Source organism: Prorops nasuta, unplaced genomic scaffold (assembly GCF_024137725.1).
Source record: "Prorops nasuta isolate Cenicafe-Biocafe unplaced genomic scaffold, Cenicafe_Pnas_1.2 PNAS00013, whole genome shotgun sequence".
Classification (NCBI taxonomy): domain Eukaryota; kingdom Metazoa; phylum Arthropoda; class Insecta; order Hymenoptera; family Bethylidae; genus Prorops; species Prorops nasuta.
In genome coordinates this window covers 4,276,718-4,293,222 of record NW_027116810.1, presented here as the reverse complement: position 1 = coordinate 4,293,222, position 16,505 = coordinate 4,276,718, and the positions used below count along the sequence as shown (strand labels likewise).

At 38.2% G+C, this 16,505-nt stretch overlaps 1 protein-coding gene across 1 annotated transcript; it reads right to left on the bottom strand.

The window, feature by feature from the left end:
* Positions 1 to 3,392: 3,392 nt before the first annotated feature.
* Positions 3,393 to 4,226, bottom strand: LOC136778164 (putative nuclease HARBI1). The gene is made up of 3 exons (XM_066734775.1): positions 4,032 to 4,226; positions 3,694 to 3,902; positions 3,393 to 3,624 (listed from the first exon to the last, which is right to left on the bottom strand). The coding sequence occupies exons 1-3, from the start codon at positions 4,224 to 4,226 to the stop codon at positions 3,393 to 3,395; spliced, it is 636 nt and encodes a 211-aa protein (XP_066590872.1).
* Between the last annotated feature and the right edge of the window lie 12,279 nt (positions 4,227 to 16,505).

Sequence of the window (16,505 nt, the reverse complement as noted above, 5' to 3'; positions counted from 1 at the left end):
ATTTTTAGAATCTGACTTTATTTCAAAAGTAGGAAAGGTAATGCTTCTGTAGACTTCAACAATTTTATTTCCACACAGTGATTCCACGTAAGTTTCTTTGATTTCTTTTAACTTTGGAAACGCTATATTTAAATCTCCAGATAATAGGTATTTATCACATTCATATGTTCTGTTGATAAATTGTTCTAACGGTTTATTTGATGTTTTTATTAGTTTTTTTATTGCCGAAAATTGGTTTTCAAACTTAAAACAACTGAACTGATCCAATTCCCCAAACTTTAATACGTCATCGGGGAGCTGTATTAATCCGTGTACATTATGAGAAATAAATTCTTCTCCATATATATCACCAAAAGCTGTAATAAAATAATGTAACAAATCTTTGGCATATCTGTTCAATTCCGTACACATTATAGGAGTTGCTAGAATTCGAATTGCACAATGCAGAGTTAAAAAATTTGTGTATAATCTAGCTGGTAATCTATTTTTCAAAATTATAGGGCCTAAATACAATAAAAATTGCCGCAATTCTGTTGCTTTCCATTTTTCGAAGTACTTCAAGTCTCTTGGAAGTCGACTAAACTCATTTGAAATACTTTTTATTTGTGTTTCGTTAACCCTTATTTCAAGACTGCCTTTTACCCAAAAACTCATTAACTTTTTTGTTACGCCTAAGCATACCAGATGCATGTAATCTAGCGGCACTTGACTTACAAGTCCTATATTTAGTTTTTTTAATGGCGTTTCCATTTTATGATATTCATCATAAATACCAGCATTAAAATCTTCATCAGTACGCAAAATGGAATTTAATTCTGGGTAACACATTCTATTTCGTAAAAAACTGCCTTCTGTAGTACACTTTGTACATCCGTTATACGAATTGTGTCCTTTAATACCTAATGTGAAAGATTTTGCTGGTGCATCACAAAGCAATTTGCATACATTTAAATGTAATAATTTAATTTTATACAAAATTCCTTGTTTTGAAATTGATAGCAGTTCTTCGACTAATGGATTTAAGAATTCATTAACATTGTCAGGTTTTTTCAATCCATGAAATACAGCGATAGTAAAAGGTTCAATATTTCGAAAATTAACAAATGCTCCAAGTATGGGCCAAAATTCGCTGTTTGAACTGTGTGATATAGATAGTCCATCTACAAAAATATCAATATCAACAACTCCCTCAATGTTATTCACAGCATGTTTTTTCAACAAATGTGTAATTCGATTGGCAATTCCAAAATAATATAAGCGGCCACCAGATATATCAGTAATTGCTTCATAGGAATCAGTTTTTAATAAACTCCGACAATCATTAGGTAAAGATGAAAAATCTACAATGTTTTGGCATTTTTTAATAATGGACAGTAATTCATTAAAGCAATAATGGGATACGTAATATTTCAATGACCAATCTGCTAAGTTTGCTTTTAAAGTATATGGAGGAGATAATCTGTTGGTGGTTGTTCGATTAGACTTGGCATGTGAAATTTCTTCAAAAGTATATTCATGATCCCTTTCTACAACAAAATGTCTTGTCTGCATTTCTGAAGAATCTAAATGCACTACTTTATTACTTTCTTTACTGGAAGTTTGGCTGACGATACAAGATATTTTTTTATTGATATTGAGACAGTTAGTATTTTATTTAATTATACTTTTTATTCATTTCAGAATATTTCTAACGCCATTTGGTCTGAATATTCATAAAATCGCTTAAAATTAGTAAATACATTAGATGCATCATAAAATATTATCTGAATTATATAAATACCTTATTATCACTCATCTTGAAATTTATTAAGTTACCAAGATTATCTGCACGAAGTTTATTACAAAAAACCTTTAATTTTGAAAAAGCTGCAAAATGTAAAGAAGTTTAAGAGTTATGTAAAACTGACTTTCTATTCCTGTACTATCCTACTATTATGATTATTTAAAATAAGGAAAAATAATAAATTTAATTTAATCAATGCAAATTATACAATATAGTACAGTAACAAAAAATTATTTAAATTTTGGATAGTAATTACTAACCTTATATATGTTGAATCTTCGAATAAATAATATTCAATCACTATAGATATAAAGTTGTGCAAACAGATTTATTATTAAAAATCTTGTATATGCTACGAATTGCTCTGGACTTACACTAGAGTAGCTAGGTAAACTGTTAGCGGCCAAGATCAGGAATCAAAAGAAAAATCATTTAAAACTATCGGCAGCTTCTATCGTCTTAATTTTCCAGCACAGAAACTAAAAATTGATCGTTTTCAGTAACAGAATTAGGTTTTGAGCTTGAAGTTCACTCAGCGATAACCAAATATTAATGGAATCTTTCCAATCTTTCCTCTCTTCACATTGACATAAAGGAGAAACAGCAATGCAGATTACAGAAACACAGAGTAACAGTAGGGCCACCCGTCGCCACTCAGTGGTAAAAAAGGAACTATATGTAAAAATAATTACTAGAAAAATCTTCCAAATCTTAAGAGAAGTATTGTACATTTTAGGTCTCGTAATATAAACCTTAAATTATTAAGTTTAACCCTTTGACGGCGGGAATTTGAACATTAAAAATATTTTTAAAAAATCTATTTAATATTACTTCCCAGCTTTAACTGAAAACTAATATATATTATATATATATAATATGTGTAGTCATGACGCCATTGGGCGTTTTCCATTTACAGACTCAGATAGACCAGTGATGTGAATTCGTGGGAATTTGGTACCCCCACTTCGTCACCGCTAGCTAGCAAACAGCACGAATTAGATAGCGGTGCGATGACGTGGTGGAGGTACCAAATTCCCACGAGCTCACATCAATGAGATAGACAGAAGTTGATAGAAGTCGACAGATTTATACAATGCATGTCACACAGGCTATATATATATATTTGTGTCGACTTCTGTCAACTTCTGTCTATCTGAGTCTGTAAAAGGAAAACGCCTATTACAACTGTGAAAGATTTAACATTGGAGAAATGTTATAAAAATAATATTGCAAATTAGTTGCTTTGAGCACTTATCTACTACATTTAAAATACAATATTTTCTTATAACTTTAATGTCAGTATTATTGAAACGTTAAAAGGCTAACATTACAATTGTGTTACTTTTAATACTCATCAGAAATATTGAAAATACAACGTAATATCGTAACGTATATCCAACATTGCTGAAACAATTCAGTGAAACGTTACACTTAAAGCTAAGAAATAATGTTGTATCAATGTTATGCGATGTTGCGTGCTTAGCGGGTTATTTTACTCATAATATATACTTTTCACTTTGACATTTTACACCTCATAATTCTTTAATGTCAGTTATCTGAATAATCGTTCAATAAGCGCACGCCTAACAATAAATCCCTCCCCTGGCTGCTACTGAGGTTCCACATTTTCATGTCCTTCATCATTAACAGTTTCTTCGTCTTCTATTAGCTCTTCGTTAAAGATAAGACTTAAATTATGAAGTACTGCGCAGCTAACTACAATGGAAGTGCAAGTTTCTAATTTTGTGATCAACCCTCTGGATAAACATGGAAACCTCCTCTTTACTATGCCAAAGGTACGTTCCACTACAATCCTTGTCCTTGCATGAATTGTATTATACCTATAAAAAAAAGACTTTTCGTTAGACATGTCTAATACACTGTTTATGATTCTTAAGGAACATACACACCTTATTTCCTCATCAGTTGCAGGGTTACTTATAAGTGTAAGTAGAAATAGCAGAGATGAATATCCGCTATCACCGACTAACATACCGCTCAGCTCTCTAGTTTGATATTTTATAAATAAACGTGAAATTTGGAATATCCTACTATCATGCTCGCTGCCTGGCCATTCTGGCACTAGGTCTAGAAATTCAGTTTTGGGTCCAACAACAGCCTGAAGATATTTGTCATATATAAACATAAAGACTATAATTTCTCAATGTATTAAAGATATTAACCAATAAATACTATTTCCAATCAGTTTATTTTGGAATAAAAATACCCTGATACTTATTTGAGTTACCTGTACATTTAGAGATAAATATCCTTTTCTATTTCTAAACACTTCATTTATACCCTGCAATTTCGAACTGGTTAAACGGACGTGAGTACAGTCAATTGCTCCATCGATTCCTGGGAGGCAAATAGCACCTGAACCATACCCTAACTCTTTAAACATTTGTCTGTTTTCTTGCTTCTTTTCATCAGATATTGGCATTTTTATATATACATTAATATTACTTGCTAATAACATTGACACTCTATGAATAATTCTACTTATCGTAGGCTGAGATAAATGTACTACATCACTAACTATAAGCTAAAATAAATAATAAATATTAATTTTATTAAAGCTTTTAAGTGACAAATAATATATGTATTTAAAATTGTTATTAAAATCTATTTATTTCCTTACCTGAAAACTTGCAATTGCATAGTAACGAAGAGTAACCAGTAATTGTAACACTGGAGATATTGGTAATCCCCGGTTATTAATTTTATTTAACCCTTCTTCAACTAAGGGCAAAATTCCAATCAATATCGATTCTTTTGAAAATCAAAACCTTTTTTTAAACTGCATACTATTCCAGCGATCAAAGGGGTCTTCTAAATTTCGTATATATGTTTTTGGACATCGTATTACTATATTTGTTTCATCATCACTGGAAATTGATGATATATCTGAATCTGACAGATCCAAATTACTTTCACCATTCATGTTTGTACAGCGGTTAGAATCGTCCAATCTGTCAGATTTAAACCCCAAACTTAACCTCCTAATATCAAATTTTAGTGAACAAGTCAACCTCGGAGATGACTAGATGAAGTTAATCTTGTTCACCGAAACATATGTTAAATGAGGCAATTTAAATCGACTATGAATACTACGTAGCCTAAGACGTGCTTAAACCAATCTAATTTCAAATTACATTTCGAGCCTAGTACTGCGAGATTACTACGTAGTATCATTCTGGCACCGCTAGATGTCGCAACAGTTTGAGAGATAAACTAAGTTTCTGTTCCTGATTGGTCTTCCTATTCCCCATGACCACCATGTTTCCTCAGTTTTCGTTCTGTTGCGCTAGATGAAGGTTTGTAAATGATTAAAGTGCTTTTTATCGGTAATTTTCCAAGATGTCGGGGAAAAGATCCAGGTCAGGATCAGAAGAAAGGATTCGAGAAGAGAATTCGGTTTTAAGGAAGAAATTAAAAAGATTAAATAAACTAATTGAAAATAATAGCAGGGAGGTGGCTATGTCGAGCAAAAACCCGTTAATCATGGCGGACTTACAAGAAAACGAGTATGCGGTACAAGAGCCGCAGGGTAAGATATATTACGCTGTTTAGAACTAGGACTGTGAGCCTAGGCAAAGGCAGACGTTCATACCGTAGTTTAGATCAAAATAAGATCTAGTAAAACACGGTTATGATTAAAAGCTGTATATGATTCTTTAATTTTTAGAGAATAAAGAAAATGAAGCTATGGAACAGATATATCTTTTCAATTCCGAAAACGAATTGGTCAATGATATAGTGGAGGAACCGACAGAATTGGGTGCAGAAAATTTGTGTCTCTTCGATCCTTGCGATGAAGAGTTATTGAATATATGTGGCAGTGATCCATTGTTATCAAAAGCAGTCGTATCTTCGATGCTCCCAGCCTTAAAGAAAAGGTGGGATTCCTGGATTAAGCATGGGCTTAAAGAACATGAGAAGTTAGACCTTTTCGATAAATATGAGCGACCGGTTTTGTACGAAGCACCTAAGATCAATAATGAATTGATTTCGATTTTGAATGAGGCTATGTTAAAAAGGGATAAATATTTTCAAGGCCAGCAAAGGTCGGTTGGTTCGGCCCTAATTTCTTTAGGGGAGGCCATATCATCAATAATTAAGGATGAGCAACTAAATAAATTAACCCTTCTGGAAAGGCTGGGTGACGTGGGAAAGCTCCTTGCAAATTTAATGAATGATTTGTCTAAGGCCAGGAATGCTTTCATAATTCTCTGTTTATTCAGACCTGTGAAAGCTCTTTTGCAAAATAAAAGCGTAGATGAATGGTTGTTTGGTGCGATTTTAGGTGAATTGGTCAAAGAGTCCAGATCTTTAGAAAAGTTATCTCAAGACCTAAAAAATAACCCTTTGACAAAGGGGTGATTTATTTACAATAAAAGTAATTTAAACTCTCGAGGCCCGTCTGTGAAGAGGAGGTTCAACAACAATCAGATGGGCTGGAACCAGAGGAATCAGAAGAACCAGTATCAGAATTACTCTCGGACTCGGCGTTTTGTCACATATCCAAACAATTCTCAAGCATTGAGGGACGTGTCGGAAAAGAATGTCCACAGAGATCAGTTGGGGCAGAGGAAACACACCAATTAAATCTGCGAGATAAGAAAGTAAGTAAGAGGGCAGGAAGGTTAAAGTATTTCATTAGTGAATGGAAAAAGATATCCCTGGACTCATTCATTTTGCATTGTATCACGGGCTATAAAATTATATTCAATCGTCAGATAAAGGGACATATCGATTGGAATGAACCTATGAGACCATATGTGGAAATTAAAGATATAAAGGCTGCGATTATGCTTTTAATGGAAAAGGGCGCAGTTGTGACATGTGAGTAGTGTGGCTATAGGGATTCTGGGACCGGGTGGCGAGGGGGTCGGGGTTTCGCGGGGGAAGGGGAGGTAGGGGAAATACCCCCACTTCTTAGCGGAGGGGGATTGCCCCCACTCCAGGGTGGTGGGGGAAAAATAATCACGTGACACCCCGGTGGTGGGGGAAAATTAATCACGTGACACTCCAATTGTTTATAATTCTTTCTTAATCAAAATAAGAAGAACCATACCCTTCGAATAATCTCCGTATAGAGATATTTTTTTTCCTATTGTCTTTAACCTATAGGTTACAATCACAATGGAAATTCATCGCAAGTAAGAAAATCTTAGAAAATTACTCTTTCCAAGAAATACGATAATATCGTTTTTTTCTATTGAATTATACTGTGATAAGTCAATCACAAGGGAAATTCATCGCAAGTAAGAAAAAAACAAAAATTACACCTTCCAAACATTGCAATTAAATACGCTTAATATACGATAATATCGTTCATATAAAAAGTCAGTCTGTTAAACGAGAGCTGCATAGTCGTACCACGCGTGCTTGAACTATTAAGAAAAAATAAGTGTGTGATTAAACACATTAAAAAGAAACTTGTTTGTTACATAAAAATAAAGGTAAGGATATTTTTTTTTTCATTCGATTAGTACATGCATTATTTAATTGAGTTTTTAACTTTAATGAGACTAATCATTTTTTTTTTCATAGAGATAAAAATGAATTTCAATAAAATCAATGAATTGGGAAGCGTCATTCCAAAAAATTTTGTGAAATTAAATAGCTTGACGGAAAATCAAGAGTACGATATTTCCGAAGTGGACAAAATTATGACAAAATATGAAATGAAAATCATTGTAAAGCTGTCAACAGCCGATTGGGTATTCTTGCCAGGGAGAATGGCAAAATTGGCGGAAGATACGGAGCAGTTGCAGCACCTACAAAAGGCTGCAGCAGCCAATAATTTAATAATGTTATATAAAGGAGGAAAATATCACAACGTGGAATTTAAGTCTAAAGTTTGATAGGTATTTTGTATAAAAAAAAAATAATGAATAAATTTGTTGTTTATTATATATTTATTTAATAAAAATTGTTTTCTTATTTTTTAACTTACATTTCTAACAATATTCGTAAGAGGATTATATTGTACAATTTTATCGTGTATAATTAGGCAATAGGCTGTAGTATTATCCGGAATGATTTCCATACACTCGATCTCGAGTTTGACGTCGACTGTGCCGGTTTTTATGGACTCGTTCTGATGCGAGCAGTCGATGACGAAGAGCGGCCCGTATGTCAAAAAGTCCGTATAGTCGAGCATGGGTCTCCCGAGTTTCCTACCAGCGTAATAGGAGGTGAAAAACTTTACATACATGTCGTAGAGGACGGAGTAGCGAGATTTCGTGAAATCAGTGTCCAGACGATCGTACGGATAAAATTCAGAATTTAAATAGACTTTAACATCACGTACATCGCAATCGCTAAATTTCAGTACATTCGAGTATTGATCGTTCTTCTTATTTTTCTAAACGCCAGTATCACGTATCGAGGCTTCTCCAATTGTGTAGCCGCTTTCACAGCCCATGTATGTCGCTGTGTTTGAGGTAAAAGGGGATATTCGTCGAGCTCCCAGGAACGAAAAGCCATGGTGAGATTTTTATTCTGCTCGATAATGCATAGAAATTGTAGTTTGGTAAATTCATTTAAAGTTACGTGAGGCATTCTCCATTGCACTCGGTGCAGTTCAATCCCAGAATCGGTAAACTGATTCGAAGAAAATATTGAATTTATATCATTACGCGCTCGTATCAGAACGAGCTCATGGCGTGCATTGATAACGACACGTTTGTAATCTTCGCAGAATCCCAACAGCATATGCAGGGGGACGCAAAAGCTGAATGTGTCAGCAACATTTTCACGCTCTTGAGTGGCAACGAACCAGCCAGAATGACGTAGACTCATACTCTCTTCACTGCTTAAAGATATGATATTCTTCATACTGGTAGTGATACCAACGTTTTTGCACCGATCAATCTCAATACCGTTCAATTCATAACGAATTTCATCGAACAGAAATGCCATGGAATTAGCGTCGAGCATAACTTTATCCGTCAAAGGTGTAGTAGCAGCACGAGTACCTTCAATCAGCTTCCCCTCTATGTAGAGGTAACTACCACTGGGCAAAAGAATCAAATCTTGCTGTTGTATTGGGATACGAATTTCATCGCTATTTCCCAATGATGCATTCGCATACGGATTGTAAGCATGTATTTCCAATTTAGTGATGCGGTTGTCGTACGCAGGCTGTGCGGTAACGTTCAACGGATCCATGATTTCTTTTCTTCACAGTCAGACCCAATGAGTGTAAAAAATCTATATTTTTTCTTGTCAAAACTTTCTTGCCACCGATCACGTTGTTCCCTATTTCACTCTGAACTGATGTATTCAGCTCTGTTGCAGCTAATTGACTGATTGGTTCATCGAGTAATGTTGGTTTATAATCGTCGGTATTATTATAAATCAACATCTTCTAATGTGTAATCGTATGGTGAGTTCCTCCTTTCCAAAATTTACAGGACGATTGTCTTGATCGTGAATACATAATGTGAGACGATCGATTACCCTTGCAATGACTGGCAAGTAAATGACGGTCTTCGGTGTTTCCGAGATTTTATAGCCTGGTGGAACGCTTGGGAAAAATTCGGGGATGACATGTCGTGGTATACCGTTCGTATATGCACCAGCGGTAATATTACATTCGATACGTAGAATATTTACATTGAAAATGTTCACAGGTTCGTCTGATTCAGCCCAAGTGTTTGGTAGGATTACGCGGTCTGACGAAAATCCTAGCAGAGAACCAATATTATTAATTTTTGTAAAATCAATAGAATATTTACACATTATTTCACTTTTCAGTGTGTTATTATTGGCGCGCAGAATAATAACATTATCATCATACGGTAACTCCAACCGCATACGCAAGTATTCATTTATCGCACTCAACTCATAACAGCCTGTAGGTATGGTTATTAGTTTATTTTTACCAAAGTAAAAATTATTATTAGTCTCATCTACATTGGCGATCGAGTAGAAACTTTGAAAATCTACGAGTCCTAGTTCATAGTGACCATCGTCCAGATTGATCGGTGGGAAAAAATTTGATTCCAACACATGTCCATGTCCTGATAGCGTAAATGTTAAAGACATTTTGTCTGTTCTCTTAGAAATTTAACACACAACTGACCACAAATGCTCGTATCATACGACTGATATTGGTCATGATTGTAATAAATTGTACTAAGCAGACCGAAGTACTGTACGAGTTCAGTCAGTGGTTTCAGATTTCCGAAAGAATCGAAATAATTTACAAGATTATTGCATTTAACGTAGGCAACCCAGTGAGTGCCTGGACCATTAGAATCGTCAAGGTTAACGATTGCACATTCATTAGACCATGGACCGTTTCGTCGCAGACTTGTACGCATAAAGACTCCACGGAAATTTGGTATATCACGACATAAGTGAGATAATTGAATATTACTTGTAGCACCAGATCTTGGTAGACAGTGTACAGTTACTTTTTTGTTCGCTTCTTTGACATTGATTTTTCTGCTATCCCTCCTCCGCTTCGTTTGTACGGTGCGAGATACAGCCCCCGTCCGCCTCTTGCAGTTGCTTCTATCATACCATTGTGATGCTGCATTTCTTCCAACGGTTTTTTCGCAGCTTTGGCATCGTTTACAGCTTTCGCTATACCTGATGCCCCACCTGCTAGTGCTCCCACCGAACCTAGCAGTGGGAGCAAAGGCAACAAGCCGCCCCGTTTTTTAGGCACTCGAATTTTCCGTTTTTTTACAGCACTATTTCTAGTTTTTTTCACTGCTGCTTTCCTCACCATATCTGTTTGTAATCCTAAACCAAGTTTACGCTTTGCGTTCATAGACGCCCAGACAGCTGTTGCTGCAGCACGCTCACCCAAGGTTGCGTCACCAGCTGTGATACGTCTACGTGCACGTTTTGCGAGCACTTTATCAGCTTGATGACGCTGCGACAGGTCTTTGTATTGCTCATCACGGAAGCAGAGATTGTCATGGCTGCCGGGAGGTCCCCTGCAAAGGGGGCCCCTGGTGTCGATGGCATTCTCCCAGAAGTGGTTAAGGTTGCAGCAATGAGCTGCCCCGCTGATTTTGCCCGGTTGTTCAACCGCTGCCTGGAACTCGGCGACTTTCCCGCTATCTGGAGGAGGGCGAAGGTTGTCCTAATCCCGAAAGGGATCGGGGGCTTCAGACCCATATCTCTCCTACCGGTGGTGGGGAAGTTGTTCGAGAGGGTAGTTGTCGCTCGTCTTACGGAGGTTTATGAGGGGGTCGCACCTCTCGCGGACGGTCAATACGGGTTCCGTCCTGGTAGAAGTACCATGGATGCCGTATCGGCTGTCCAGAATTTTATTCGGATCGCCCTTCGGGGGTCTGTGTACCGGAGCAAACGCGTGGCCGTAATCCTTCTCGACATTAAGAACGCGTTCAATTCTGTGTCGCATGCGGCCATCTTGGAGGCCCTGGCCGCCAATGGCGCGGTCCCGGGGGTGATTGTGGATATAGTCCGCAGTTACCTGGGGGACCGGGTCATTGAGTGCGCTGGACGGCAGTGGCGCGTTGGGGCGGGTGTTCCGCAGGGATCGGTCTTAGGATCTCTCCTGTGGAACATTTGTTTCGACGGTCTGCTGCGGTTGAGTCTCCCGGAGGGCTGCACGTTGACTTGTTACGCGGACGATACGGCATTGTGTGTGTCTGCGGGAAGCGTCGGGTCCTTGCAGTTGAAGGCTAAAAGGGCTTTGTCGCGTATCGTTTTGTGGCTTGAGGGGAGGAACCTGGAGGTGAACGTCTCCAAATCGGAGGCTGTTTTCTTCTCTAGGAGGCGGTCTGATCGGGCTCCGCGGTTTTCGGTCGGGGGCGAGACGGTTTCCGTCTCCCCGCGGGTGAAATACCTCGGTGTGTGGTTGGATCGTCGTCTTTCCTTCAAGTTTCACATTGATTGCATGGTGGGAAAAGCCAAAAAGGCTGGGTGGGCGTTGAGTAGCTTATTGCCGAACGTGGGTGGGTCGGGGGTCTCGGGAAGGATGTTGTACACGAACTTAGTGCACAGCATTCTTCTTTACGGGGCGCCTTGCTGGGTTGAGGCTGCCTCTCGCCCAACCATTGCGAGGTCCCTAATCTCCGCGCAGAGGGTCATGGCGCTGAGGGTTTCCCGCGCGTGTCGTACGGCTTCGTCCTGTGCGCTATTAGTAATCTCGGGTATACCACCGGCCCATCTTTTAGCTTTGGAGCGCAGGGAGGTGTACGATGCGTCGCGTGCGGGTGGCTCCTCGGCTGGCGTGGCCGAAGCGCGGAGATTGGCGAGGGCTAATTTAGTAGAGAGATGGCAGGCAGCTTGGGACTCGGATGGTCGGGGTAGGTGGACCCACCGCCTCATCCCGGACATCCGGTCCTGGCTGGCTGCTAATTGTAGAAGCTTGAACTACCATGTTTCCCAGATGCTCCTGGGGCATGGTAGTTTCATGAGTCATCGCGCGAGGGTGGGCCGCAGGGCGACTCCCGACTGCTGGTGCTCCCCGAATCCGGTCGCGGATACGGCGGAGCACACACTGTTGTGGTGTCCCCTGTGGGAATGCGAAAGAGCAGAACTCTGTGATGCTTTAGGTGTGCCCTCGTTGGAGGTGGAGACCCTTGTGTCCCATGTTACGAGTACGCCGAGAGCTTGGAATGCATTTTCCAGCTTCTCGGTTAGGGTCCTCACCTCCAAGGACAGTAGAGTCCGAGCTGAGGAGTCTGCTGCTCTCTCCTCTGGGGTGGGGTAGAGTCTGGGGTTTTTGTTTGTCTGGGGATGACCGCATACTGTCGTAGAGTAGAGCGTATACCCTCCTACCTGATGTTATAAGCTATGCTTGGTACCGGGTAGGGGGGCAGGTAGGGGGTTTTGGTGGGTTAGAATCCCACATAACCTCTGGCCAAAACATCGGCCGCCAGAGGTACTTAACAAGCCGTAAGGCTTTAAGAAGTTTCCCCCTACCTCGCAAAGCGTCGGAAAAAAAAAAAAAAAAAAAAAAAGGTCTTTGTATTGCGAATATGCGATATCGTGTTCTAGACAGGCTTCGTCCAGCTGATTCACACCTCGATCACCGCGTGCTAATCGTTCTTGAAGTCGAGTTTCTGGTCCACAGTAATTGAATCCCGGTAAATGAAGCTCAAATGGTAGTTTGTTTATTGTTTTATTGAGAAATGATCCACATCCAACGCACGACATGTATAACAATCTTTTATCAACGGTGGTAGTCCATCCGCATGAGTAGTATTAAGTAGATTAAAATGTTGTAAACAATAGCGATATTTTTGAACCTCAGGATCTGCACGAATATGCTTGGGTAATTTATTCCAATTGATCAATGCTTAACTCCTCCAAACTTGTAACATCCAACACAAATGCAGGCATAATGAAAACTGATTCAATTCTCAGATTTCATGCCTATAAATAGCTCGTGCAATTAAGATTTAACCTCACAGTCGTTCAAGAATGCATTTCATAAAGCAACCATTAAGTATCAATATCTCTAATACCGATTATCACACTGCCACCGTTAGTGATATGAAACGTCATGGAACTTTGTTACCGTCAACTATACGCTGTATAGTTTGCGGACCCTCAAATTGTGGGAAAACAAACATATTGATAAGTCTTATTGAGAATCCTCACGGTGTAAGATTTGACAACCTGTACGTTTACTCGAAATCGTTACAGCAACCGAAGTACCGATACTTGGAACAGCTATTGACAGATATGGAGGAAATTGGTTATCATCAATTTTCAAATAATAGTGAGGTTATAAATGTGACAGATACATTACCAAATTCAATCTTTATATTTGATGATGTGGCAAGCGATAAGCAGGACAATATAAGAGACTACTTTTCAATGGGTCGGCACTCGAGCATCGATTGCTTCTATCTTTGTCAGACCTATGCCAATATCCCAAAACATCTGATTCGTGACAATGCAAATATGATAATCATTTTTAAGCAGGATGGGACTAACTTGAAGCATGTTTACAAAGATCACGTAAATACAGATATGACATTTGAAAAATTTTGTGAATTGTGTTCAAAGTGTTGGCAGGAAGATTATGGATTTTTAGTAATTGATAAGGACAGTGGTATGCTAAATGGTCGATATCGGAAGGGATTCGATGAGTATGCAACCATCGAGTAGCATAAAGCATCATATCAGTGCTGGAAGGTGTTAGTTTAACGTAGTGCATTGAACAGTGTAAAGCTTTTAATTACATAAAACGGACCGGTTACATTATTAAGCAAACCATTAAACAGATAAATGAGTCACTTGGATCGGTAAACCGGTCGGTCGAATCGTTAAAGAGGTCGGTTAACCGCTAAACAGCTCGATTGAACCGCTAAACAGGTCGGTTGAACCGCTAAACAGCTCAATTGAACCGCTGAACCGGTCGGTCGAACCGCAAAACCGGTCAATCGAACCGCTGAACAGCTCAATTGAACCGCTAAACAGGTCGGTTGAACCGCTAAACAGCTCGATTGAACCGCTAAACAGGTCGGTTGAACCACTAAATAGCTCGATCGAACCGCTAAACAGGTCGGTTGAACCGCTAAACCTGTCGGTCAAACTACTATACTAGTTGATTGAACAGTTTTAAAGATCGATTGAACTAGCACATTGACTGCTTAAACAATTAAAAGTTTACAATAAAAAATGGATGAAAAGGCACTACTTAAGAAGATTGCTGATACGAGTGAGGTGATTCGTGAAAAACATCGCGCACTGAAATCGGAAAGATCAATGGTGGAAAGTAGATTGAATGAAACTTTTAAACCAATAGTTGATCCACTGTAAAAACTAGTTATGCAAACAGATAATAGCAATGAAGAATCTTATTACTTAAACATTGATATAAATCATGACAAGAAGCGGAAGCGTTATCATACTTCAACCCCCAATGAGAATATTATCAAGAAAAAAAAGAAGTTACATAACAATGACGGTACTCTTACAAATAAATCATTGATGATCTATGATGATGATAATGATGAAAAATCTACTTTTGATAAATCAATATTACCAATGAAATCAATGCCAGAATCTACATCATTACATTCAGAGCCTGGACAAGAATCTGCATCATTACATTCAGAGCCTGGACAAGAGTCTTCATCATCACATTCAACATCAAGACAGGAAAACTTAGGATTGCTCAAAAAACAAATAAATCATTCCATAGATTGGAGATCATTTCCACCTATTGCACCTCATTATATGCAGTTGTTCCTTTTCGGTAGTAAAGATCAAATCGATCATGGTTTCGGAGTTACATTATATGAAAGGAACCAATATGTGATGGGAAGATGTACATTTGATATTAGTCATGAAGGTGATATTTTAATTGATAAAAAGCGCTATATTGGTACGAGAGGTCTTTTTGAATTAATCTTCATGAAAGAGCCTGATAGAAAGCTCTACAGCATTGATGACAAGATCATATATAAGCAAATCCTTGAACAAACTAAATCATATAAAAGAGCAAATGATAGTTACCAACAGGTTCAAGGGAATAAGGGTCCAAAGTATAAGAAAATTATTCAACCACTAATTTACAATAAAGTACCATCACAACGAGCAATAGCTTGTAGTGGATTTATGCGTGTTACTGATGAGCCTGCAAACTATATACATTGAAACGATCCTAATGAATTAGTTGATCGATTGCGGCTTTTAATTGCATCAACCACCGCAGGTCATACAAACCACCATAATGAAATACAGTCGATAATAGAAGAGTTGCGTGAAGAAGATCTTATTCTATAAAAGGGTACAGTTTATAAACATTTTCTTCAGTTGCGTACCACACGTCAATATGTCAATTAACAAATTTGGTAGTGGTTTTAACGTAAGGAAAGAATTTAATATTGGTACATTAAATGTGACTAAAAGAGCACTGGATTTGAATAATAAAAAAGTAGTAAATTTAACTATTGATTCTGATAATAATACATGTGCTGTGAATATAAAGTTCTTGCAACACAGTTTAGCTAAATTGGAGGAGAAAATTGAAGAGAGAATAAATAAAAAAATACAGGAGATTGAGGCAAAACTTTTGCAAACAAACAGCAAGATTAATGATGGATCCAAAAAGTGAATGTTTAGGATGCATCATACATTTTATACTCATGATAATCGATTGCTTTCGAAAGAAAAAGAATCATGAGTGAAGAAAAGAAACAGAAACTATATGTGCCTGGGGGAAAGGTTGTAAAAAGAGAATCAGGGAAAATCGTGAGTGAAGAAAAGAAACAACTGGTGCAAGAGTTACATGTCCCTGCGAGAAGAAATTTTCCACGACGAAAAGTCATAATACGTGGTTTCGATGATCTCTGGCAGGCTGACTTGGTAGACATGCGTTCTTATGCTGACACTGGTTACCACTATATTCTGACAGTGATTGATACCTTATCGAAGTATGGTTGGGCAATAGCTCTTAAGACAAAAAGCTGTAAGGAAGTGACCACAGCTATGGGAAAAATCTTAAAGAGTGGAATATGTCCCGAAAGTTTGCAAACTGATAACGGTAAAGAATTTTACAACAGCGAGTTTCAATTGCTTATGAAAAAACGGGGAATAAATCATTACTCCACGTAAGGCACGTTAAAAGCGTCAATAGTCGAGCGTTGGAATCGAACGTTAAAAACCGAAATATGGAAACGTTTTACACTGGACGGTATTTACAAATGCCGAAATATACTGCAACAGCTGGTGGATGATTATAACGCGCGAAGATATCGTACTATAGGAA